This window comes from Chrysochloris asiatica, unplaced genomic scaffold, assembly GCF_000296735.1.
Source record: "Chrysochloris asiatica unplaced genomic scaffold, ChrAsi1.0 scaffold00047, whole genome shotgun sequence".
Classification (NCBI taxonomy): Eukaryota; Metazoa; Chordata; class Mammalia; order Afrosoricida; family Chrysochloridae; genus Chrysochloris; species Chrysochloris asiatica.
Genome location: NW_006408565.1, coordinates 18,640,679 through 18,667,661, shown reverse-complemented (window position 1 = coordinate 18,667,661; position 26,983 = coordinate 18,640,679). Strand labels below are relative to the sequence as shown.

Below are 26,983 nucleotides of genomic sequence, written 5' to 3'. Positions count from 1 at the left end.
TGAATCAACAGCACTTAACAACAATATACATCCAACTGATTTTTGACAAATTACCTAAATATATCACATGGGGAGGAGACAGTCTCTTCAACAGATGGTGCTGGCAGAACTAAAAAGCGATATGCAAAAGACTGACAAGATCTTTACTTCAAGCCTTATATAAAAAGCAACTCAGCATGGATTAAAGACCTAAATGTGAATCCCAGAATCATGAAGGCCATCAATGAAAAATAGGGGCAAATGTGAGGGCTCTAACTCAGGGAATACACAGATTACCAAACATTTTGAAAATTAAACATTTTGAAAACTAAACAAACAAAAGTGGACAAAACCGATGACTGGGACATACTAAAAATTAAAAACTTGTATGCATCACAAGATTTCACCAGAAGAGTAAAAAGGGAACCCACAGAATGGAAAAGTATCTTGCAACGACATATCAAAGGACTCATTTCTAAAATATATAGGAAACTACAACACCACTACAAGAAAAAGGCAAATGACCCAATTTAAAAATGGGCACAGGACATGAACAGACACTTCACCAAGGAGATCTGGGCAGCCAACAAACATATGAAAAAATGTTCGCAATCACTAGCCATTACAGAAATGCAATTCAAAACAACGAGACATCATCTCACACCAGCAATAACAGCAAAGATAAAAAAAAGTAGAGGACAATAAATGCTGGCAGGGATGTGGAGAGACTGGGACACTCCTGCATTGCTGGTGGGATTGCAAAATGGTCCAACCTCTCTGGAAAGCAATATGGCCACTTCCTCAGAAGGTTGAAAATAGAAATATATCATGATCCAGGAATTCCTCTACTTGGGTATTTACCCACAAGAATACGAGCCATAACATGAGTAGATAATATGCACACCAATGTTCATAGCAATACTATTTACAATAACAAAAAGATGGAGACAGCCTTAGTGCCCATCAACGGAAGAATGGATAAACAAACTGTGATACATACACACAATGGCAAATTATGCTACCTTGAAAAACAACAAAGAAGCTGTAAGCTATCACATAACATGGATGAACCTTGAGGACATTATGTTGAGTGAAATTAGTCAGTCATGAAAGGAGAAATACTGCATAGGACCACTACCATAAAAGACTAAGAAAAAGAACCCATACTAAAGGGGGAGGGGGAATTCTTTGATGGTTACTGGGATGTGAAGGGTGGAGTGAGGAGAGGGAGGGGAAAGTGGGGCACAGGGTAGGGAATGGGTGCTGGGGAGAGGGGCAATACACAAGAAAGGGGAGGGGAATGACAGAACAAGGCAGATGGGAAAACCATTAGGCAGGTTTCCATGGGTTAAGTGGAACAGAGGTAAATAATGATGTGCGCACAACACATCATTGGAACAACAGGGCTTTGGGATACAGGGATTGAGACATGGTTGGAATGGGTAAAAGGGGGGAAATAATTTTAAGACGCTTGGCTATCTTTTGAATCTTGGTTTAACAGACACTTGAGGGGGAGAGAAAGGAATAGCCAGAAATATCACCATAGAAATCTTTTAAGTCCATTTTCTGCCTTTGATTGGAATACCTAAAATGGGGCTACAATGTGCCCAGTGAAGGCAGCTTCCTGTGGAGCCTCTGCATTACACGAGAGCATAGGTGGAATTCTGAACCCCCATCCAGAATCTTCTTAGGTGGGACATTTCCACTGGAAAGGACAAGTACACCAGCCTGGAGCAGCCAGAAGAACAGAAGATACTTCTTGAACGAAAGACTGGCAGGAAAAATACAAAACAATAATGGCAGTCCGACTGATTACTATAAGAACAAGCAAGTTGCTTGCCCAGGGGACATAAAGGAAAGTGGTCGGGTCCCCTTAGGGCAAACTCCCTTCCAAGACTGAGACTCAATGGGAATACATGAGCGTACATGGGCTCTAACTGGTAACCATGGTGGTCACCAATAAGGAGAAGTGAAGGAATAACAGCAATGAAACTGCGAGCTAACTCCTACCACATTCAATACACTCCTGTGAACCCGAGTAGAGACCTGGTTGGGCAGCAGTTTGGCAAGACCTGGGGACTACTAGGCCCAGAGTCCGTGACACAGCCACAGAGGACTAGAGTGGAGAATGAAGCATCCAGCTGATAAGAAGAGAGGGCGTATGCACAAGAACACCCACATTTACAGATAATACCCACTTGACCTGGTGGCTTCAATGGCTGGATGATCAGAGCTCAAGTAGAAGAATAGGAAATAAAGAGTAATCTGATACAATTTGATGAACGTGACCTACACCAATGGATGCAGTAGCTCAAAAGAGGGAACAAACCTTTACAGCAAGGATCATTCCCACCACCCCTTGATACACAAGGGTAGACAGGGATGGGCAACTTGGACATTGGTTACACAAAATGGGGGGGGAGGGTCCCTACAAATGCAAGAAGTGACTGGCTCACAAGCTTTCAAGAGGGAGCCTAGATCCAGAGGGTGCAGAGGAAAGTAGAACCTCCACCGAGTAGTAGCCAATCTGTCTAGGCCAGACTAATGAAAGGAGATGTGGATAGCACTCATGTTGTACAATAGTGAATAACTGCTATCAGGACTGACTGTGAGGGTTGGAAATGTAAAGTTAGACGTTTTATAGCAAAAGTAGGGGAGTGGTTGACTTTGCAGTCCAGGAGCAGAGGGCCCTGGGACTACCATGGGAAAAAAGTGGAGCGCAGGACCCCACCCAGAGAAAGTGATGCCAGAGATGGAGGCAGAGACGATGACATGGAGAGATGGAGCAGCTGAACTCTAGAGCCAGAGAGGGAGAAGGGCTGCATGCTGACAACCAGGGGGCAGGCTTGTGGGGTGTACCATTTGGTTGGTTGATGATGCATGGAGGGGATTGTAACCATGGCAATGTAATGATCTATGATAGGATAAATGTAAAGCTAATATTCTCCCAGGTAAACTATCATATAATTCACAATAAAACATAAAAAAAAAAAAAAAAAAAAAAAAAGCCATTGCTACCTTTGAAGAATGAGCATGCAATGTCATGATCATATCCTGGCTTCTTTCTCAGGAGTGTAGTTTTCCATTTTCTTAAGACCTCTTCCTATTAAGACTCTATGATCATCCTGTTTACTTCAGAAAATCTTTCTATGCAACCTCTTTAGAATCACAAAAAAGTTGTCATTACCTTCTGTACTGACCTCTCCACCTTCTGAACTGACCTCTCCACTTTGAATTTAACTGGTCTAGTAGAATTCCTCAGAATCCAGTTTTTAATAGATTTTTTAAAAGGTACCCTAGCAAGATCAAGATAAATGTATTATTGAAAATTTGTCTGCAGACATGTTTAAACACGTTTTGTTTGGAATAAATGCAGGTAACAAGCTAGAACCCTAGTAACAATATTTTTTGACTTACGCTTGTACATCCATATTAACAAAATAAAGGACAAAAATCACATGATTATCTCTGTATTGACACAGAAAAAGCATTTGAAAATACAAAAACAAATTAGTAACAAGAGAGACCTTTCTCAAACTGACTAAGAGAATCTAGGAAAACCTTATAGCTGCTCTATCACACCCGATGGTGAAAGGATGAATGTTTTCTTTCTAGTATCAAGAACAAGGCAATGCAAACATTTATATTCAACACTGCAATGGAGGTACTATCCAGTGCTATCAGGCACGAAAAAGGAATAAAAAGAATCTAGATTGTAAAGGAAGCAAAATGTTCTTTATCTAAGGTTCTTAGCAATAACACCAACGAAACCTAACTCACTGCCAACAAGCTGATTTCAACTCACAGCAGCCCTACAGAACAGAGCAGAGCTAACCCATAAGGTTTGCAAGGCGACAAATCTTTATGGAAGCTGAATGTCAAATCTTTCTCATGCAGTTATGTCTGGTGCGTTGGAACTACTGACATTTTGGTTAGCTGCTGAGAGCTTTAACCACCGTAACACCAAGGCTTCTGATAACATCAATAGCATTAGCATTTTAAAAAGTCATAAACTGGAGCTAATCCAGGTTAAAAACTTAATATTCACAAACCATACATTTGATGAGAGACTTCTAGCATACACTAAGAATTCCAAAAACTCAGCAAGACAACAGCCCTATCAAGAGCAAGATATGAATAGCTATTTCACCAAAGAAGACATACAAATGGTATGATCACTGAGCATGTGAAAAGTTACTATCAGTAATCACTGTTGTTAGTGTTAAGTGCTGTCGGATCAGTTCCAACTCATAGGGACCATATATAGGGTTTCTGAGGAGCAGTTGGTGGGTTTGAACTGCAGACTTTGCTTGTACCACATAAGGAGTCCAATTACAGAAATACAAATAAACACCACAATGAAATACTACTTCATACACACTAAATTAGCTATAATCATAGCAAGTGCTGGTATGGATATGGAGAACTGGAACCTTATACATCTTGGTGTAGTGCTGTAAGAGAAGCAACTAGACCACAAGGTCAAATTGAACCATAAGGTGATAGTTCAAATCCACAAGCTATTCCTTGGAAACCCTATACAGAGTCACTATGAGTCAGTACCGATTCGACAGCACTTAAAAACAACCAACATTATTGTTGTTAGTGATGGTGGCTACGTGCTGTCAAGCCAGTTCCGACTCACAGAAATCCTATGTACAATGGAGTGAAACACTGCTTGGTCTATCCTCCTCTCACAATTGTTATACTGAGCCAATTGCTGCTGCCTCTGTGCGAATCCATCTCATTGGAGGTCTTCCTCTTTTTCACGAACCCTCTACTTTACCAAGCATCGTGCCCTTCTCCAGGGATTTTTTTAAGTGACATCCAATCAGTTCTGACTCACAGCAACCCTGTTATCGGGTTTCCAGGAGTAACCAACAAATTTGGGCTGCCAACCTTGTGGTCCAGTGCAACATTCCAAAACACCACACCAGGCCACGTCCAAAGTATGAAAGATGAAGTTTCACCATCCTGGTTTCTAAGGAGCATCTGGGCTGTATGTCTTCCAACCCAAATTTGTTTGTTCTGATAGTCCATGGTACTTCTAATATTCTTTTCCAACACTACAACTCAAATACATCAATTCTTCTATGGTTTTCCTTATTCATTGTCCAGCTTTCTCATGCATACAAAGTGACTGAAATTATCATCAATTGGGTCAGATATACCTTCGTCTTCAAACTGCTCTCTTTGCTCTCCAACACTTATAAGAGGTCTTGTGCAGCAGATCTACCTAATACAATATGTGGTTTGATTTCTTGACTGCTGCTTCTATGAGTGTTGATTATTGATCAAGGAAAGAAATTTTTGACAACTTCAATGTCATCTTCATTTAATTTTTCATGATTTTATTGGATTTGGCCCAGTTGTGAGGCCTCATTAGTAGTGGTTTCTTTAAATGTATAAATTTACAACATAACCCATAAATTCTATTCCTAGTTATACTCATATACAGAAGTGAAATAAAAAATACATCCACACAAAGACTTAGATGTGAACACTTAGAGCAGCATTATTAATAGCCAAAGAGTAGAAATAACCCTAATGTCCACTGATGAATGAATAAACTAAATGTGCTATATCCACACAATGAAATACTATTTGGCAGTAAAAAGACTAAAGTACTGATACATGTTACACATGGATAAAACACAAAAACATATGCTAACGTCAAAGAAGTCAAACACAAAAGACGATACATCTTATGTTTCATTTATACTAAACGTTAAAAAGCACATCCACGTACGGTGAAAACAGATTAGTAGGTTGTCTGGAACTAGAGGTGGAGACAGGGAGTAACCACATGTCATAGGCACATTTCTGGATGATGGAAATCTTCTGCAATTGGATTGTGAGGACTATATAATTGATTTACTCAAAACTATTATTGTAAGTCATAACATAAACCAATGTTTTCCATAGTAGACTTTACATTTATCATACTTTAGTTTTTTAATGATCTTACAGCTTTATTTTGGGGGTGTGGGTAGGAGTAAGGACTTAAGATTAGGACTACATCTAGGTTTAGGTTACATCTAGAACTTCCATTAGTGTTAGGGTTTATGGTTAGGGGTAGTGAGTGGGCTAGTGCTAGGAGTAAGGCTTAGTCTAGTTTTGGGTTTATAGTTAGTTTTTATTTATTTTTTCCTTGAAATCTACTCCATTTCCTCTTCATTTGGAAGTCCTGTTTCTCCTCCTTTTATTAATTTTTTTTTTTTTAGGCAAACTGGTATCTCTGGTCTTCACTAACAGATGAATATTGAGACTTTTCTTCAAGCTTAATAATTTGACCCTCAATTACTTCAACTCTTTCTTTGTCCATTTAGTGTATTGTCTATTTCAGAGTCTTACTTTGCTTCCTGAATTCTTAAGTTTTGTCCATATTTTCCTTGATTTCATCTGCAGTTTTTGCAACATTCTTTCAAGTTGTTGAAGTTACTTTACTAACATTCTTTGAAATTCCTCATCAAGTAGTTCCAATACCATTTCTAGTACTCTGACTGTATTTGGGCCACTTATTGGAGGCACTCTGTCTTGTTTCATTGTATAAGCTAAAATTGTGTTTCTTTTGAGACACTGTAGAGTTCGATTTACATTTGACTGATGATTTCATATTGGTGTATTCTTAGGCATTTACCACCTGTATTCTTGTGGGTGTGACAGAAAAGTCTAAAAACTGCTTTTATGTAGTTAGTTATCTGTTCACTATGTAGCGTAGTTCAGGGCAAGTTCATACGTGCCTCCTCCAAAGGAAAGGGTGCCGGAACCCAGGAAGAGCAGAGGCTTTGCAGGAGAGGGTGTGGACTGCTGAGAGTAGAGACTAGAGACAAGGGAAAATGATATCCTGTGCCTGCAGGAACTGGCTCTTCATACAAGATGGTTGTGTCTTTCCATGCCAGCCCACAGTCCACCCATTTATCTTCTTTCTGGCTGCTCCTGTTACACTTCCTCTTCCAGTCAGCACTAATCCTCCTTTGCCCTATCCTCTGATGATCAGAATTCCAGTATCACCATTTGTATTTATTTCGCTCAGTCTCCCATGCCTTTGTGGCAAAGGATCGTCTCAGTGCATCTGCCTACTCCGTCATCTTGCCCTGGCTCCTAGATTTGTTTTATTCTGGATACTTATATATCTGGGTTGAGTTCTGGGTGATAATGTCATGTATGTTAATCTCAGGTTGTTGTGCACTGTTGTTGGTTCCCTGTACAAAAAATTCCCTTTAGTACTTGTGTAAAGCAAGTGAATTTTATGACATGCAAATCATACACTGAAAGAGCTTCAAAACAAAAAAGCCCCAAAACCTACCATTTTTGTTTTGGTCTTGTATCAAAAAAGACTATCCACAATCATCTAAAATTATCTTTAAGATATTATACTCCTCTTTTCTAGTTATATTTCTTCTGTGTGATGTTGGATTTTCTTCATAGACTTTAACCAAAACAGTGAAACAGATACCAGCTGTCTTCAATTAATCCAGTTCTATAATAAATAATGTTATGGAGTCCTGGTGTGATGCTGTTGGATAAGCACTCAACCTTAAGGTCAGTTTGAACTACAAGGTCGGCAGTTCAAACTCATCAGCTGCTCAGCTTGGAAACCCTATACAGGGCTGTTATGAGTCGGCGCTGACTCCACAGCACTTAACAACATAATAATGTTACATGAAGGCATTTGAAAATACATAAACAATGTCTCTATCTTTCATTAAAACATATTTTGGCTGGAAAATGTACTTATTTTTCATACACACAAAATAACATATAATAGCTTTAGTATTATTATTTTTAAATGAATCATTCAACATTCAAACTTCCTTCAGTTTTAATTTCTAGTATTATATTTACAGATATAATCCACAAGCTCTTTGGGGTCCTAGATAAATTGTTAAAAGTACAAGGAGTTCCTCAAACCCAAAGTTTGAAAACCACTTCTGTATAACCAAGCCTTTTAGCCTCTAACCTGAAATGTCCCTGAAGCACCTTTGCCAGTTATTTGTTCTAACTGGCCTCTTTCTACTGCTCTCTGCAGAGCATTCTTCAACAGCTGAGGCCTGCAGAGAAAAACAGAAAGTAAAAATAAATATATCAGTGAAGGAAAATTGTGAAAAAATACACCTAGGGTTATTCCCAGACCTAAGGTTCTAATTCGTTATATGCAGCGCTTTGTTAAAATGAACAATAAAGGAGTAACACATTGCTAGTACTCTTAACAAGTAGCACTTTTTTCCCCAAGCAAAGCAGCTACCATTATCTGCTCAAAATTTCATAGAATGCATAACGAATTTCCAGATTGTCAGGGTACTCGAAAATCCTATCATTTATCTGACCACAACAATGACCAAACCAAACCACATAATCAACCAACCAATTCTGGAATTCTCTGTGGCAAAAGTCCCAGGTTTTTAAAAAGTACAAATACATTTCACAAAAAACTGAGGCTTTTTTTTCCCCTGCAATCAGTATGTAACATCAGCCTAATAAAATACAAATTCATGAGAAAGAAAATAGATTGCTGTCCTAAAAGTATTGCAACTAAAAAAAAAAAAGTAATAATCAAAATTAAATGACAAGTAAGAAGAAGCTGAATATCATTAAACATATTGAAAAAAGAACTATTCTACAAGGGGCTACTATAGCTGGATGAGGAATAAGAAACAACTGGTGTGGGGAAAAACTAATCATAAGGGGACTACCGGCTTGAAGGAGCTCTGGTAATGTCGTAGTTATGAGTCGGGCTGCTAACCTCAAGGTCAGCAGTTCAAAACTATCAGTGATTCTACGGGAGAATGATGAGGTGATTTCTGCTCCTATAAAGATTTACAGTCTCGGAAACCCTATGCAGGCCTGCTATGAGTCGGAACTGACTCCATGGCACTTAACCACCACCATCACCACGAGCTGAAAGGGACTGTGTTGTGAAACACGAAGCTATATATCCAGGCTGACAACAGAACATCAGAGGAAAGAGGTTGCTAATCATAATTCAGAAATGGGTTATGTGTTTTGCCACAACTCTCTGTAATTACTATAATAGAGTCCTGGTGTGGTACCGTAAGACCAACACTAGATTGTGAACCACAAGGCTGGCAGTTCAAACCCACCAGCTGCTCCTTGAAAACCCTGTACAGAGTCGCTTAAAGTCACAACTGACTCAACTGCACTTAACAACAATAGAGTCCTGGTATGGCGCTGTAGTATAAGCACTGAACTGCTAATCACAAGGTCAGTGGTTCAAACACGCCAGCTGCTCCTTGGAAATCCTCTAAAGTGTTGCTATGAGTTAGAACCAACTCTGCAGTACTTAACAACAGACAAAATATGATACATGTTTGAAACTGCTTAGTTGCTAGGCATACAAAAAATTTCAGGGGGTAGCCCAATGACGGGCAGAATAAAACTTATCATTTGAGTGCTTTGATATTTTCTGTGAGGAAGACATTTTGAATCTTTTACTTAACCATGCATTACAGGCTGAGTTGACACTAAAGTTGCTGACTCTATCTTCTACATGCCGGGAGAGGAAGGGTGAAGGGGAACCCATGTTCAACAAGACATTAAAGAATAGGCACGATTCTATCAAATCTTATACATCCCTGACATTACAAATGAAAAATTTCCCAATTTAAAGTTAACTCCCTATTAAATAATTACTGGGGTCCTAATGTGGCTCTGTAGGATGTAAGCACTGGACTTCTAACCAAAAGGTCGGTGGTTCAAAACCCCCCAGCTCTTTCTCAGAACCCTACACAGGGTTGCTGACTCAGAACTGACTTAACCGCACTTAACAACAAGGTCATACTATTGCATTCAGGACCAGTACAATTTATGCCATCACCTAAAACACACACACCATTAATTACACAAACACTATTTATTATGGTTAATCCAGGAATAAACAAAGATTGGTCATTGTCTCTTAAATTCATTTTAAGGGTCTCCTGAAAGAATTTAGGAGACAATAAACACGTAATTACTATAGAGAACAGTATGCACCAAGTTTCAAGCACAGGCACAGAACTTTGGGAGAACATCTGAGTGAGTGATTTAACTGTTAAATAATGTTTCCATTAGTTGCTATATATAATTGCGTAATTAGAATAGGTTGTTTTCTTTCATTTTCAATGGGAGAAACAAGAAAGATCAAATTGGCTTAAGTAAAACATTAAGACTCAAAATTAATTTACCAAATTAACTGATCTGAGAAGAATCCTAACCAAGGTTCAAATTATTCAGGAATGAGCATTAGTTATATTGGTTCCCTTCCTAAACATTAGGCTTTGCAGTGATAGCCACCTTTACTCTAGCATAAACTTTGTTTTATCTCTCACCCGAATCTCCAGGTAAAGCCACACCTAGCAACTGCTTCAAAGTTTCTGAGATTGACCCTTTTTTTCAAATCATTGCTATAACTCAGAACAAGCCTTTACTCCCCCTTCTGGGCACAATACTGCTTCCTGTTTTCACAGTGCACACCAGTATGAAGTCAATAATCCTACGAAGGCCTCTATAATTAGGTTACTCAACTGACCAGGTCTCAGGTCCAAACGTCTCAGCACAGCTTCAAAGCCTTCCATGGCAGGACCTCACCCCTTACTAGTCAAGACCAAGTCAGAGCCAAATGCAAACACTACCTCTTGCCTTTGCAGATTGTCTCATGAAACACATCTGAGAATGCCTTTCTCATTCTGTCAACCTATCCAAACTCCAGACTTGACAATGAAGTACTATGAAAATTCTCAAAATTTTGTATGTTTAAATGAAGACGATATTATGCTACTTCTATGTAGAGTTAAGTGTTACAGAAGCCTGAATTCTCTTATGTTTTCAGCCATAACTCTAAATAAAAATAAGCATCTGAGGAGACACAGAGATCAACAGTGAACATTCTAGCAGTTGACAAAAGTCTAAAGCATTACTCTATTAGGGTCTTAACAAAGGAAGATGTGTCTTGAGATTCAAAAGGAACTACACATGTAGATATAAAAGGCAAAACATAGTGGGACAAAATGATATCTACAAAAGAAGTTTCTATTTCTAACTCAGCTAAAAGTAACCTCTCCTGAATATTTAATTATTCTCCCTTATGAAAAAAAAAAGGCTAGGAAAAGGTCATTTAAGTCTAATAAACAGAAAATTGTGTATTTAAAATCCAAGCCAGTATCTCCTACCTGATGTCCACTCTAAGTTTAGGATAATACTGAGACACATATTTTCTGATGAGACTGTAGGAAGCTTCTTTAGGTTCACAAAGGCGAGTAAAGGCCAGTGGGAGAATATCCTCCAATTTTACTTGTGGTTCTGGATCCACTGAAGAAGTCTTCTGAAATGTAATAGCAAAAGATTATCATCATTACAGAACATAGAGCTTTCTGTTTAAAGGCTACTACGTACAATTCAAGGGCTTTCTTTACAAATTCAGATTTAAATTCAAACTACTTGGAATTCTTTTTGCTTAAGATTTAATGCTTATATTGTTGATTGCCAAGGGAACTGGTTAATAGAAAACTGATAGTTCCATGTACACATCCAAACAAATCAGTGTCAATATGTAACAATTTCTTGAGATACAAAGGACAGACTGAAAAAAGTGCAACCATATTCAAAGTTGTCAGAACAAAGATACAGAGGAATACTCATGATTTCAATTGCTGACATAGATGAAATACTAGGTACTTCATTATATTAATGTAGGTATTATGTGTTGATGAGAAGACTGTTATTATTTAGAAAAGATGAAGAAAAACTGTCCGGGGTACTGTTTTCTAGTCTAGTACTGGATAAAAATTTCATTGTATAGATTTCTGGTGTGGCACTGTAGGGAAATGCAATGGACTGCAAGATCAGTTTGAGCCACAAGGTCAGCAGTTCAAACTCACCAGCCACTCTTTGGAAACCCTATACAGGGGTGCTATGAGTTGGAACTGACTTGACACACTTAATATTTACAAAAAAGCAGTATAATTCATATACCAAACCAAAATCCTGTTGTAGTCAAATCAATTCTAACTCATGGCAATTCTGTGTGCTTCAGAGTAGAACTGATAATAGGGCTTTCAATAGCTGAGACTTCCAAAAGCATACTGTCAGGCCTTTCTGACAAGGTGGTGTTGGGTGGGTTCAAATGGCTAACTTGCTGGTTAGCAGTCAACTGCTTAACTGTTTGTGCCACTGAAGGACTCCTATATTGCACTCACTTGTTGTTTTTAGGTACCATGGAGTCACTGCCGACTCATAGCGACCCTATGCACAACAGAACCAAACACTGCCCGGTCCTGGGCCAACCTCACAATTATTGCAACGCTTGAGCCCACTGATGCTACTACTTTGCCAATCCATCTCACTGGGGGGGTCTTCCTCTTTTTTTCTGATATCCTTCTCCAGTGACTGGTCCCTTCTGATAATGTGTGCGAAGTATGAGAGACGAAGTTTGGCCATCCTGGCCTCCAAGAAGCAGTCTGACTGCACTTCTTCCAATACAGATAGATCTTTTGTTCTTTTGGCAGCCCATAGTGGGCTCACTAGGTGGGTGATAATGAGCAAATTACTTATAACCTCTCTAGCCCCTAATTTCTTCTATAAAATTGGCATAATGTTAAGTCAGACCCTAAGAAAGACTGCACTTTGTATAGTGTCTGGGATACAGTGAACAAACACCCAGTAAAGGTGGCTTTTTGAGTAGTAGTCATAGTATTATGGAGTCCTTGTGTGGCACTGTAAGATCAACAGTAAAGTGCTAACCACAAGGTCAGTGATTCAAATCCAACAGGAGCTCCTCAGAAGCCCTACAGAGGGGAAACAACAGCTCTTAACAGTTTTACAGTGTTCAGTTGGACTGTGGCACAGTCCTCTCACCTTTCTGTTTCTGGATTTCTGAGGTGTTTTTCTTGATTTCTGAACCACAACAAAACTCCCAGAAGCTCCTTTTCCTTTTACCTAAAATAAATTAATTTTAAATGCAATAACCAACATTGTATTTGGAATTAATATTTAAATTTCATGTAAGACTAATGAAATTACAGAAAATGGTAATGCAACAGGTTAATAACGTATATGAGGAGTCAAGACTTGGTACCAAACCCTAAACATTTTGCTATTCAATATTAGACAACACAGTTAATTCTGAGCTTTTGATTCCTCATCTACACAACTGAGGAAGAATGCTGTTGTGATACCAAGTTAAGTAGTCTACTTTAAGTGTTAAAAAAAAAAAAAAAAATGCCATGGACTTATCTTTTTAGGGAAACTAAGAAAAATCCTTACTATCTTAATGGAAAGACAGCTCCTTGGTAAGAAGTTTACAGTCTAGTTGGTCTCAGGTCATTTGTTTCTTATAAGTTTATCAATTACAGATTATTGTTGCTTATAGGAGAGGTTACTTAATAATTTTTTAGACACTGTACATAATTGTTGCTGTATATCCCATCAAATACTTTCACAATTTACAAAACCATTAGCATTGACCTTTCAAAAGTAGATTCATAGCAACTCAATTTCTCCACATCTTAGTTTTTACCCTATACTATTACAAATGTAGTATTCAAGATGAAAAGCTTTTGGATGAGGATTAGCATAAAACAGGTCAGAAACTAAAATTTTCATACAAGAAAAGCACAAAACCAGTAGTCATGAACTAATTGTGTCTATGTGTCAGCGTGGCAGGACCACGATTCTCAGTGGTTTGGCAGTTACGTGATGATGTGATGTGATAAACTAATAAAAGGAGAAAGGGTGGGATGCACCACACTTAGTCTTGTCACAGCCCTGATGTAGTTTTGCCTGGGGTGTAGCCTGCGAAATCTTTTACTTATGAATGGTAAAAGGCGAGAAGTGAGCAGAGATGTAAGGAGAATAACTATCACCAATAAAGAAGAACCAGGAGTGGGGTGTGTCCTTTGGACTCGGGGTCCCTGCACTATGAGGCAACTAGATCCAGGGAAAAAATTATAGGCCTAGACATATGGGAGACCTCTAACAGAAGCAGGGCCTCCAAATGCTGAAAGGAGACAAGGACTTTTCTCCAGAGCTAGTGTTCTGAATTCAAACTTCCAGCTCCCAAACTGTGAGAGAATGCATTTCTAGTTGTTAAAATCATCCACTTGTGATGTATTTGTTATAACAGCACTAGAGAACTAAGACACCAGCCCAAAAGCTGTGCTAACATACATCATGATACAGGATGGGTCTTTGGCTCAATAATTACATTGTCTAGGTAACACCTTTTAAACAATCATCATTTTAAGGACTATTTAAATATGACTTTCGTATTTTGAGAAAATTATGAGATGGGCTACTAACCACTAAGTCTATAGTTCAAATCTTCAGTCGTTCTATGGGGGAAAGACGCAGCTTTCTGGCTCCCATAAATATTGTTACTGTGATGTGCCATGGAGTCGGTTCTGACTCACAGAGACCCCGGTGCAGGGTTTCCGAGACTGTAAATCTTTACGGGAGCCGAAAGCCTCCTCTTTATCCCGCGCCCATAAATATTATAGCCTCAAAAACCCCATACAGGGTTGCTAAGAGTCAGAACCGACTCAAGCGGCACACAACCACCACCAACCACGTCACACACAGGAATCTGTTTAATCACTGACAGGCCCCCTCAAGAGCCTGGCACACAGAAGACACTCAATATTCCACTGATCCTTTAACAATTCTGGAGTAAAGGATGCCAATCCTCTGGAATAGTCGAAAATCCATCTATAACTTTTTGGCTCCCCAAAATCTTACTACTAATAGCCTACTGTTGACTGAAAGTCATACAGTAAACAGTTCATTAATGTATACTGTACATATCATATATTGTGCTACATTTTCAATACAAGTTAAGAAGATACTTTGCTAAAAGTGCCAATTTTCCGTGCCTGCTAGTGTAATTGCAGTGACAGCTTCACCAAGTTCCTTTTTAAAAGACAAACAAACAAACAATGGTCCTAATGCTGGATTTATTTATCTTAAAAAGGCAGACAACTGCAGCTACAAGCCTCAATCTATGGGGCATACATTAAGCACTCATAGAACTAGACCTGCAAATTTGTGAAATTAAGTATTTGTTAAAAATTCCTAAATAGTTTAAATATTTGAGTGGCAGAGAATTCTGTATTAATCAAAAACTGCAGCAAGGTATAGTGGTGGTGGTGGTGGTGGTTATGTGCTGTGGAGTCAGTTCCGACTCATAGTGACCCTGTATACAGGGTTTCCGAGGTTGTAAATCTTTATGGGAGCAGAAAGCCTCATCTTTCTCCCGCAGAACAGCTGGCAGTTTCGAACTGCTGACGTTGTGGTTCGCAGCCCAATTCGTTACCAATACGCTACAACAGAAATCTGTGAGTATGGTGAACTAGGTTCTTGGGACTATCTTTGCCATTACCATGGGACCTCAACAGTTATTCCATCACTCTGAACCTCTGAGGATTGCTAGGTAAGATGCATGCTAGCTTTAGATTTCTATGATTCAGTGTACTATGCAAAGTAACATGGATTCATGCCTGAAACCAGTATTGGTTTTATATTAGTCTCAATTCACTAAGTCTTCTCAAATGCACAAAACAGGTTGCAACAGTTTAAGATGCTAGTAAGTTAAGTTCTGGTGTGGCGCTGTGGGTTAATGTACTGGACTGCCAAGTCAGTTTAAACCACAAGGTCGGCGGTTCAAGCTCACCAGCAGCTCTTTGAAAACCCTATACAGGGTTACCATGGGTCGGAACCAACTCGGTGGTTCCTACTTACAACGCTAACTTATAATCATAACAAGTCTATGTAAGTTAGCATTTAAAGCTAGTAAACCTAAAACAAGCAAGCATTCTTTTTGCTGTTAGAATAGTAGGATTCCTTCAACCCCACTTCTCATCTTTGGCACTGTATACTCTTCAAGCACAACCAACTCCCAAAGAGAATTCAAGTACTAGTAGAAGCAAGGGAAAAAAAAAAACTACACTGTCTATTCTACAACTGATGATCTCTAGAATTGCGAAACTATAATGGCAATTGGCACCAGTACTTTAGAAACCTCTCAAATAATTTTGGTTTAGATGTAAGCATTTCTCCAAGTAATAAAAGACATAATAACCCTAAGTTTATTAAATATAGATTCATATATTATACATAATGAAATAACCTTATCACAGTAAACAACTACTTGATACCTGTTTGATGACTCCTCTATTTAATTCTCTTTTCAGTGCTTGTTTAAGGAGATAGCCCCTTCTCTCCAGCTCTAGAGAAGGGTATTTATGGATGATATATTTTCGAATAGCAACCACTGATGCACCACTCTTCTGGAAGCATGCCTTGAAAACAGATTTATCAAACCATTCATGTTACTTTAAACTGGTTTTTTTAGAATTACACACAATGAACTAAATCATTGATAAAAATACAGGAAAGCATAAACAGTATTTCAAGTAACAAGTTCATAATAACTAATATAAAATTACTAAGTATTTCTGCAATAACTTCAAATTGTTTAAAACTTAAGAAACTGCAACATATGAACAAAATTTATTTGGAAGATACATCCTTAACATCAAAATGAAGACAACAGAAGCTTCTATAATTTTAAGGTCACAAATTTGCATCATTTCACGGCATGAGTTTTGGTACATCCAGACCAATAACCTCACTGCAGGTTGTGTGTGGATGCTAGTAGAGGGAACAAACAAAGATAATCTGAATAAATTACATGAAACTAAGTTTAGAGATGACTTGTGGGTAACAATGAAGGCATTCTATTGGAATCTAAGTGCCTTTTCCCATTTCCAGTAGCCCTGGTGACATGACAGTTAAACAACTGGTTTCTAACCCAAAAGCTGATGGTTCAAATTCACCAGCTGCTGCAGGAAAAAGATAAGGCAGTCTGCTTCCATAAACACTTACAGCCTTGGCAACAATATGGGACACTTCTACCCTGTCTCATAGGGTCAAAGTCCAAAATCAAGTTTGCAGCAGTGGGTTTTATATACATACACCTATAAATACAAATATATGTACATATGCATACTCACATCACATAATTAAAGGCGAAAAGGTGAGCACTATAAGAAGCCCTGGTGATAAACTGTTTAAAATCACTTGACTGCTAACCATAAGGTTGATGGTTTAAACTCACCAGCTGCTCCTCGGAAGGAAGTAGACACTTGTATAAACCCTTTGGGACAGTTTTACTCTGTCCTATATATGGTTATTATGAGTGGGAATCGACTCAACAGCAATGGGTTTTTGTATCCATTTTTCTCCCCATTTCCACCCTATTTATCTACTAATTTGACTAATACCCATGGAAGATGTAAGTAGCTTATTCACGTTACAAAGGCAGCAAATGTCTACTCTTTTCCATATGCTTTAAAATTTGAAGCACATAAAAAACATGGTATTTATCAAAATGGGCTAGTCCACCAATTTTGTGGTGCCATTGTCTATAAGGAGTCTTGGTGTGGCGCTCTGGGTCAATGCGCTGGGCCGCAAGGCTAGCGGTTCAAGCTCAGCAGCGCTCCTCGGAAACCCTATACAGGGTTGTATGAATCAGAACCAACTAGACAGCACTTAGCAACAACAACGTTGTCTATAAACTGAATATAGCACCTACTTAGATGGGTTACAACAGGTTATAACATAAAACAACTTGTGTTAACAAGGGCCACCAAATTCAAACAAATGTCTCTGAGCCATTACAATGCTACTGAAAATTATTGTTGTTATTGTTAAGGGCCAGCAAGTCAGTTCCAACTCACAGCAACCCTGCATAGGGTTTCCAAAGAGCAGCTGGTGAGTTTGAATACTGACCCTGTGGTTCAAACTGACCTTGTGGTCCAGTGCTGTATCACAGAGCCACATCAGGACTCCCTACTGAAAATTACTCCTGATCTTCTAAGATACAGAAAGCAAAGAAAACGATGCAGAAAAGAACTCTAACACTAGACAGAGCAAGTGGTCCCTTGCCTGCCCCCCACCAAAACAGAAAATGAGATGGATGCAGATAGCAAGACTCTTTATTTGATACAAAATATGCTATTAGTGGTCTGACAACATGACTTGTCACACTGCATGGAACCTGTTTTATAGAGATACCATTTGTAAAAATATGCACCATTGTAATAAACCATTCTTTAGATCTGTTTTTCTTTTCTTTTCTTTTTTTTTTTTTTTAAGAAAATTTTAGCTCCTTCTCTGACCTCTCTACAAGCCTGCTCGCTCCCCTTTCCTCAAACTTAATGATCATGAAGTGAAATCCTTGAAGAAAGGTGAACAATAGATACCTCACCATACTCAAGCCATCATGACAAGCAGAATTCTTTATGAGGTGAGAAGATAAGGAGTCTTGGAGGAGGGGAAAAGTTTGAAGGCAAACTCTTTCATAGTTTGTGTGTTAATGCACATTTCTCAAATTCTGAAAATGGCAGCCAAGAAGCTGCTTCCCATATTGTTGTTAAGTACTGTCGAGTCAATTCCGACTCACAGCAATCCTGTATAGGGTTTCCAAGGAGCAGCTGGTGAGCTTGAACCACCAACCTTGCAATTCAAATGACTTTGTAGCCTGACACATTAGCCCACAGCACCACACCAGGACTCCTCTTTCCTATATGTTGTTGTTAAGTGCCGTCAAGTCAATTCTGACCCATAGCGACCCTGTATAGGGTTTCCGAGGAGCAGGTGGTGAGCTTGAACTACTGACCCTGCAGTTCAAACGGCTTTGCAGTCTGGTGCATTAACCCACAGCGCCACACCAGGACTCCACCTTCTTCCTATATGTTGTTGTTATATGCTGTGGAGTCGGTTCCGACTCACAGCGACCCTGTACAGGGTTTCCGAGGCTGTAAATCTTAACAGGAGCAAAAAGCCTCATCTTTCTCCGACCGCGGAACAGCTGGTAGTTTCAAACTGCTGCCCTTGTGGTTCGCAGCCTGATTTATAACCACTGCGCTAGCAGAGCTCCTTCTTCCTATATACACAGTGGTTAATGATATTTATCTATCCCTTTTCCCCCTGCAATCCTGGCTCAGACCCCAGCAACAGTGCCCCTGAGAATGAGGGAGTCTGAGGTTCCGATTTTAACTGAGACATGATGCTAAAGTGGTTGTTGTTGTTAAGTGCTGTTGAGTCACTCACTACTGACTCACAACAACCCTGTACAGGGAAGGAGTGGCTGGTATATTTAAACTGCTGACTTCATGTTTTGTTCTCCCGTGCTTATCCTGTATCACCATACCACAGTGCAAGATCAGAGAAAAAGAGGAAGACCTTAACAAGATGGGTTGATTGTGGCTGTGATAAGAGGCTCAAATATAGGAATGACTGTTAGGATAGCAAAAAACTGGGCAGTGTTTCATTCTGTAGAAAAAAGATCACTATGAATTGGAACTAACTCAACGGCACCTATTAACAACATTTGATCAAGTGGAATAAACAGGAAAACTTAACAAGAAAAAAGAACTCAAAAGATAAAATCAGATTACACGGTAAGATTTCAAAATTTAAGTACTGAAGTAGATCTGATGATCACATAAGTTAATGAAAGTTATTTAATGGATTAGAGAAAAGTCAAAATTTAGTTAGGAGGTTAATTTTTTCAAGTATTTCAGAAGGCAAAGTGATGGAGCCATGTAAGGTTTTTAAGAGGGTTTTGTATAATTCAGGTGTGAAAAATAACCACTGCCAATAAAAGACAGGAGTCCGGGTGTGGCGCCGTGGGTTAATACGCCAGACTGCAAAGTCATTTGAACTGCAAGGTCGGCGGTTCAAGTTCACCAACCAGCTGCTCCTCAGAAACCCTATACAGGGTCACTATGGGTCGGAATCGACTTGACAGCACTTCATAACAACAACAAAAAGGACAAGGAAGTAGTCCTGGTGTGGCACTGTGGGTTAATGCGCTGGACTGCAAAGTCGTTTGAATCTCAAGGTGAGTGGTTCAAGCTCACCAGTCACTACTTGGAAACCCTACACAGGGTCACTATGGGTTAGAATCGACTCGACAGCATTCAACAACAACAACAAAGGACAAGGAAACCGTCTTATCTTAAAACACACATGCAGCCTTGCCTGGCAAAGAAAAGGTGGTCTTCAAATGTTAAGTGAGTGAACAAATTTTTAGTCTTTAAATTAAAACTCTACTAGTGGCGCTGTGGGTTAATGCGCCTGACTGCAAAGCCGTTTGAACTGCAAGGTCGGCAGTTCAAGCTCACCAACTGCTCCTCGGAAACCCTATACAGAGTCACTATGGGTCAGAACTAAACAACAACCACAGTGTAATAATCCACTGACAACGAGTAGATTTCAATTTGTAGATACCTTACAGAGTAGAACTGCCCCATGGGGTTTCCAAGGCGGAAAGTCTTTATGAAAGCAGACAGCCACATCTTCCCATGGAATGGCTGGTGGATTTGAACCACTGATCTTTTGGTTAGCAGCCTAACACTTGCCCACTATGCCACTGAGGCTCCTCTCTTAGAAAACGGAGCTTAATTTCTGATGTCTGGACAAAGGTAAGCCGTTTTAAAATAAGCAAAAGATGAACAGAATAAATCTCAAATGAAATGTTTGAAATAAAAACTTACCTTAATTGCCTCAGTTAGGATTGCATCCATCTTGGGACGTGGGGAGGAAGCCATTGGTGCTTGTTTCTGGGCCCTGGCTAGCTGGCTGGCAGAAAGGGTAGCCCAGGAAGGTATTGTTTTTTTCACTTTCTTCTCCTTTTCCTTAGATTGATCTTTCTCACTTTAAAACAAAGAATTGCTATTATGCAAGATTATCCAGAAAAAGTCAGGAAGAGAAAAACACCAGGAAGATTCAAAACCATTGTTTTTATTTTGATAATATTACACTAAAGTACTATATTAAAATACGTAAATTTAACAAAATAAAATAAAGAATCAGATACTATAAATGAAGGAAAAAGGTAATTTGTTTTAGATACAGGAGTAAGGTGTCATAAAAATTAGCACTGGCATAATTAGAACATAAAAGAGAATTCAGAAATGTATTCTAATATGACTACAATAGATTGTAACACAAAACGAGTTATGTTAACATGGGTCACCAAATTCAAATAAATGTCTCTGAACTACTATAACCTACTGAAAATTAGTAACAACTACAACAGATTTGGTATGGTGGGAAGAACCAAAGTTCTAAGTCAGAAAACCTGGGTTTTAAACAGACGCTCCAAACACTAAAACTTACTGGGTGTATGATCTTAGCATGGGATCTGAGTTTCAGTCTCCTCAGCTGTAAAATAGTAATACCAACCACCTCACAAGGCTGTTGCAATAACTATGAGATTATGTCAATCAGATTTATATTTTATTCTAGGTAATATGGACCTCATAGATGGGATGCACTAGAACACTTAAAAATACAGGGTTAGCTCTTGAAAATTTCTGACATTTCTTTTATCTATGAAACTAGAATAAATAATTCTCAAGACAACATCTAAAAAGCTGTAAGGTGCTTTAATTTAAAAAGTAATTCATAACTCTTCTGATAATGAAAAAATGTGGAATGAATGCTACAGTTCACCTACCAAAATTAAATTTTTTAAAGAGAGAATCACTACCATCTTATAAAAACCAACAGTAAAGCTTGCTTTCAGATTCTGTCACTCTCTAACTGAATACTTCATCAACATATTCAACATTTCAGGCCACTCTAGCAATGGCTTGGATTAGATCGTTTTCTAACATAAGCACAAAAAAAACAATTCACTCGTGGTACAAAGGTAGGAATAAAATGGTGAAGCATCCTGTCTCCAGGTCAGATTTTAATAATCACCTTCTACTTATTACTGAACTTTATGCTTAAAATATCAGATATTCCTACAACAAACTCTGAGAACAAAAACAGTTCAAAGCCACAAGAATGATTTTTGTACTAGAGTCCTGGTATGACGCTGTGGGATAAAGCACTAGACCACACAGTTGGTTTGAACCAAAAGGTCAGTGGTTCAAACTCATCAGCCACTCCTTAGAAACCCTGTAAAGGGTTACCATGAGTCAGCACTAACTCGAAGGGACTTGGCAACAACAACATTCTGCTAACTACTGCAAATTCTAAAAGGCCACACAACTACATAAAAAATCTATTTCAAATGATAACTTTAAGAAGTAAATCCAAAGAGCAAATACCTACACCATCAAACTAATGTTTACAACACTTTAAAACAATCTGACGCTTAGACCATTCATTCCATAAATGGTTGCTGTTGTTGTTAACTGCCATAGAGTTTGTTCCAACTCATACACAGCAACACTGTGTAGGGTTTTCAAGGAGTAGCTGGTGGGTTTGAAGTGCCGATCTTGCGTTTCAAAGTCCATAAATGGTTTGTTGTTGTTAAGTGCTGTCAAGTCAGTTCTGACCCATAACGACCCCATATAAGGTTTCCGAGGAGCAGCTGGTGAGCTTGAAACGCCGACCTTGCAGTTCAAATGGCTTTGCAGTTTAGCTCATAACCCATAGCCCCACACCAGGATTCCACCATAAATGGTAGCAGTCTTTAATTATAAATAGGAAGAAAGCATAATTCCTTACTCCTTTTTGGTTTCCTCAGAAGATTTGTTTTCTTCCTTCTCTTCATTCTCAGGTTCCCCCTTGGGCTGTTCTGTTTCACTAGATGTAGCAGGTGGAGTTTCATTCTCTTGTTCTTCTACAGTAGACGCAGACTCCTCAGAACTGATATCTGGCTCTAAACACCGGGCGAACAGAATTGGATCAAGTAGACATATAAGAGCTGAAGTCAGTAAAAGGCTTCATGTTTATTTCATTAAACAGACCAGTCAAATGTTTCAATTAAGAAACAAATTCTAAAATGAACAGCAAATGAATGAGTGCAGTTTTCTTTCATTCTTTATGTCATTCAAGTTGTTTATTCAAATGGTTGTTTGTTCAAACTATTATGTAAGAAAAGATCAACTATTTCCTTGCAAAGCAAATCCTGAATGTGCTACTTTACCATATTAACAATATTCATAATTAAGACACTAGCAATTTGATAACTGAACTGAGCTTTTTAATCAGATACACCAAGATTCTTGTTCTGTCTTTTAACTTTTTATCTACATGACCGTAGGACAAGTTCTTTGATATCTCCAAGTCTCAGTTATCCTTACCTCATAGAGTTACTATGAGGATCACATAAAATGCTTTCAGGTTCCTGTAGGCCAGCATTTGTATTCCCATTCATATTTGGCCTCTTCTGTTGCTTCTAGAATTGTTTCCCATATGCTTAGGATTGCAAAATATTAAAGTTGTAACTCTGTTATAATAATGGTATAGGGATAAAGACAATAACTGCATTTAGGTTTTCCATAGTAAATTGTAATACAAGAGGGCTTCAAAAAGTTCATGGAAAAACTCCATTAGGTTTTAATTCCATTTTTCTATCAACTTTTTGCACCCCCTTCATCTATCTTAATAGTGTCTCCCCATCTAACAATCTGACCTTCATTTTACCCTAATTGCATGCAGCCTATCAGCTAAATCTATACGTATTTATGCATTGCCTTACTCCAAAATGGATGAAAAGCTAAGAACCATTTTCAAGGTTTTACTGTATTGTAAGGAGCTCTGGTAGCACAGTGGTTACGAATCGGGTTGCTAATCTCACAGTCAGTTCGAAACTACCAGCTGTTTCATAGGAGAAAGATGAGGCTTTCTGCTCCTGGAAAGATTTATAGCCTCGGAAACCCTACAAAGGGTTTCGCTATGAGTCAGAACTGACTCCACGGCACATAGCAACAACTGTAATTGTAGAGCTATAATTTCTTTTTCTCTTGAGTAACTGCTTAAGTAAGAATTTATAGCTTGATAAAGATTCAGTCACTGAAACAGTTATTATGAAGAATGGTGGCTCTGTAAGATAAGCATTGGACTGTAAATGGGCTGCTCCATGGGTGAAAGATGAGGTACTTTCTGTGCCCACAAAGATTTACAGCCTCAGAGACCCTATACAGGATCACTGTTAGTCAGAAGCGACTTGACAACACTTAACGTGTGTAAGACATTGCTTCCCATTCATTAAAACTGTGTCTGCCTGTGAATGAAATGTAGGTTTATAAAGTTAAAAATATTAAGTGAAATCTAATTGTTTCCATGTGTAAAATCCTATAAACGTATGTCATGGCCTGAATTACATCCCAACAAAATGTCAATTTCTCTGGGCCATGATTCACAGCATTGGCAATTAGGTAATGACATAATCATCCCCCATGATGTGATCTGATGTGACCAGCCAATCAGTTGTCAAGAGGCTAAGCACCCTTACTCAACTCAGGTTACAACCCTGATTCAATGTAAGGGGTGTTTCAGGGGTATGACATGCACCACATTTTATCTTACAAAAGATAAAAGGAGAGAGAAGTGAGCAGAGAGAGAGGAACCTCAGTTACCACCATGAAAGAAGAGCTGAGAATGAAGTGCATTCTTTGAATCCAGGGTCCCAGCACTGTGAACCTCCTACACTCAGGGGCAAGATTGATGGTAAGGCACATGATGTCCAATGGACACGAAACCTACAGATTTTGAAAGGAAACAAGAACCTTCCCCAGGGCCTATAGAGAGACAGCCTTCCCCTAAAGCTGGTACTTTGAATTTGGATTTCTAGCTTCCTAAACTGTGATGAGACAATGAATGTGTGTTAAAGCCATGCACTTGTATTCACTTTGCTCTGGCAGCATCAGATAACTAAGATAATGTACTTACTATATGATTCCTTAAACAACAGGGTAGAAAGGAGATTATACAGGTAATTTGTAAAGCAACTTATCCTTCTGCAGTGTACACTCTTACAAAGTTTTTTTTCTAAATAAATTCTTGGTTGACTTTCCTAATGTTGGTTATCATCTGAACACCTCTTCTGTTCTCTGGCCCGTATTAGGAAAATTAATGTTATTAGCAATTAGCAGCTTCCACTGGCTGTTAAATGTGGATTAAGATGGGCCACTAAGTGGCTTATCCCAGTGCTGGACAGGATAATCAACTCCCCAACATTTCTTTTTTTTTATATGCCAGTTCTCATGTGCCCTACTGCTTGCTGTAAGACACCACTGCCAAACCCACGAGATGTTGAGTCGATTTTGACTCACAATGACCTAACAGAATTGAGAACTGTTTCATAGGACTTTATGAGGCCACAAATCTTCACAGAAGCAAAGTAACTCAACTTTCTCCAGTGGAGTGGCTGGTATATTCTAACCGCCAAACTTCTGGTTAATAGCCCAATGCTTAACCCACAGAGCCACCAGAACTCCTTATCCTTTCCACAGGCAGGAGTCCAATATGCATGTAACACTCATATGAGGATTTTAAAACAAAATCCAAGTTGTTTGGAAAAGAGTCTATTTACTGGTTAACGCTGCCTGCCCTTTTATCTCCTGGTACCACAGGAGATAAAAGTAGCAAGGGTACATTCATTTTCTATTCCTAATCTATGCTAACCAGCAAATATTTTGGTAATAACAGTCATGGCTATGAGATCAATGTAACCCTCCTCTGATAAAACCTGATATAAAAGACAAAGGAGAAGGGAAAAGTGGAAAAGGATAAGAAGAGAAAGAGGTCATAAGAAGAATGATAAAGAAAAGGAAAAATGATTAGCAACGCCAGAAAGGAATAATAATATTCCAGGTTGATGGAAGTACGATTCTTTTGGTCGTCATCGTTGTAGTTGTTAAGCGTCAATAAGGTGATTTCAACTTATAGCTACCCTGTATAATGTTTCTGAGGAATAACTCACGGGTTTGAACCAACAACCTTTGGTTAACAGTCCACTGCTTACCCTCTAGCACCAAACCAAGACATTAAGCTTGATCACCAACACCAAAGTTGTTTTTTCCCCCCCACCAACACCAAAGTCATACACCAATATTTGATCACCTTTTTGCTCCCTTTAAAGCCTTTTGATGATTTCCATTTTCCATACTAAAGTCCAAGGTTCTCTGTTGCTCCTACCTTCCTCCTTTCATTCTCCCACAAAGCCGTCGATGACAGGTCTATGGCCAGAATCTGCTCAGACTGATTGTTCCCGAGTTCCCTAACCAGTTTTCTGCTTTTATTTCAAAGAACATGACTTTTCCACCTTCCAAATATCTTAATGTTGCTATTGTTAAGTGCCGTCAAGTCACTTCCAACTCATAGCGATCCTGCATAGGGTTTCCAAGGAGCAGGTGGTGGGTTTGAAATGCCAACACTGTGGTTCGCAATCCAGTGCTCAACCTACAGTGCCACATCAGATCAAAAATCTTGATAGAAACAAGAAACCTTACTCTGTCCACTTAGCCTGACAATGGCATAGCAACAGCCACCACTTCTGCTTTCAGAGATTCACCAAGATACTTCTATTTAACCATGAAAAATAAGGAACTTCAAAGGGATTTATGGGATGTTCTAAACTGGAAGAGAAACTTTTGCCTGTTTAAAGGTGTACTATAGCTTTGAGTTCTGGTTTGGCGCTGTGGGTTAATGAGCTGGACTGTAAGGTCAGTGGTTCAAGCTCACCAGTTGCTCCTCAGAAACCCTATACAGAGTTGCTATGATCAGAATTGACTTGAAAGCACTTAATAGCAACAACATAGCTTTACTGTGGAGTCCTGGTATGATGCTGACGATAAGTACCTGACTGCTAACCACAAGTGCACTAGTTCAAACCCACCTGCGACCCCTTGGAAACCCTGTATAGGGTCGTCATGAATCAGAACTGACTCAACGGCACTTAATGACTTAATACAGCTTTACTTTACCTGGCTTTTCTTCCTCTCCATCAGCAAGCTTGCTTTTTGGAGGAGTTTCCCGAGTAGAGTTCACAGCTCGACGAATCGGCATGGTACTATCTTCTACCTTCTAAGAGAAAAAATGGTCATAATCAAACAAGCATACAAATATTCCTTTTCTCTCTTTCTCAAGGGACCTAACTGGGTGTCAGAAGATCTAAGAGAATTCTTCAAGTCGACTCCAGGATCCAATGTAATTTACTTTAAGCACATGTTTTTGAAGGGAAATCAAATTTCAAAAAAAA

General features: G+C 38.9%; 1 protein-coding gene across 2 annotated transcripts in view; it reads right to left on the bottom strand.

Annotated features, from left to right (window-relative positions):
* The window catches only part of HP1BP3 (heterochromatin protein 1, binding protein 3), a 53,561-nt gene that overhangs the window by 19,440 nt on the left and 7,138 nt on the right, over positions 1-26,983 (bottom strand). For both annotated transcript variants that reach the window (XM_006862349.1, XM_006862348.1), the window contains 7 exons: positions 26,709-26,808; positions 22,504-22,657; positions 20,535-20,694; positions 16,128-16,271; positions 12,835-12,915; positions 11,151-11,302; positions 7,943-8,033 (listed from right to left, as the gene is read on the bottom strand). In XM_006862349.1, coding sequence (XP_006862411.1) covers positions 7,943-8,033; positions 11,151-11,302; positions 12,835-12,915; positions 16,128-16,271; positions 20,535-20,694; positions 22,504-22,657; positions 26,709-26,790 — 864 coding nt within the window. In that variant the 5' untranslated portion in view covers positions 26,791-26,808. The remainder of the gene's footprint in view (positions 1-7,942; positions 8,034-11,150; positions 11,303-12,834; positions 12,916-16,127; positions 16,272-20,534; positions 20,695-22,503; positions 22,658-26,708; positions 26,809-26,983) is intronic.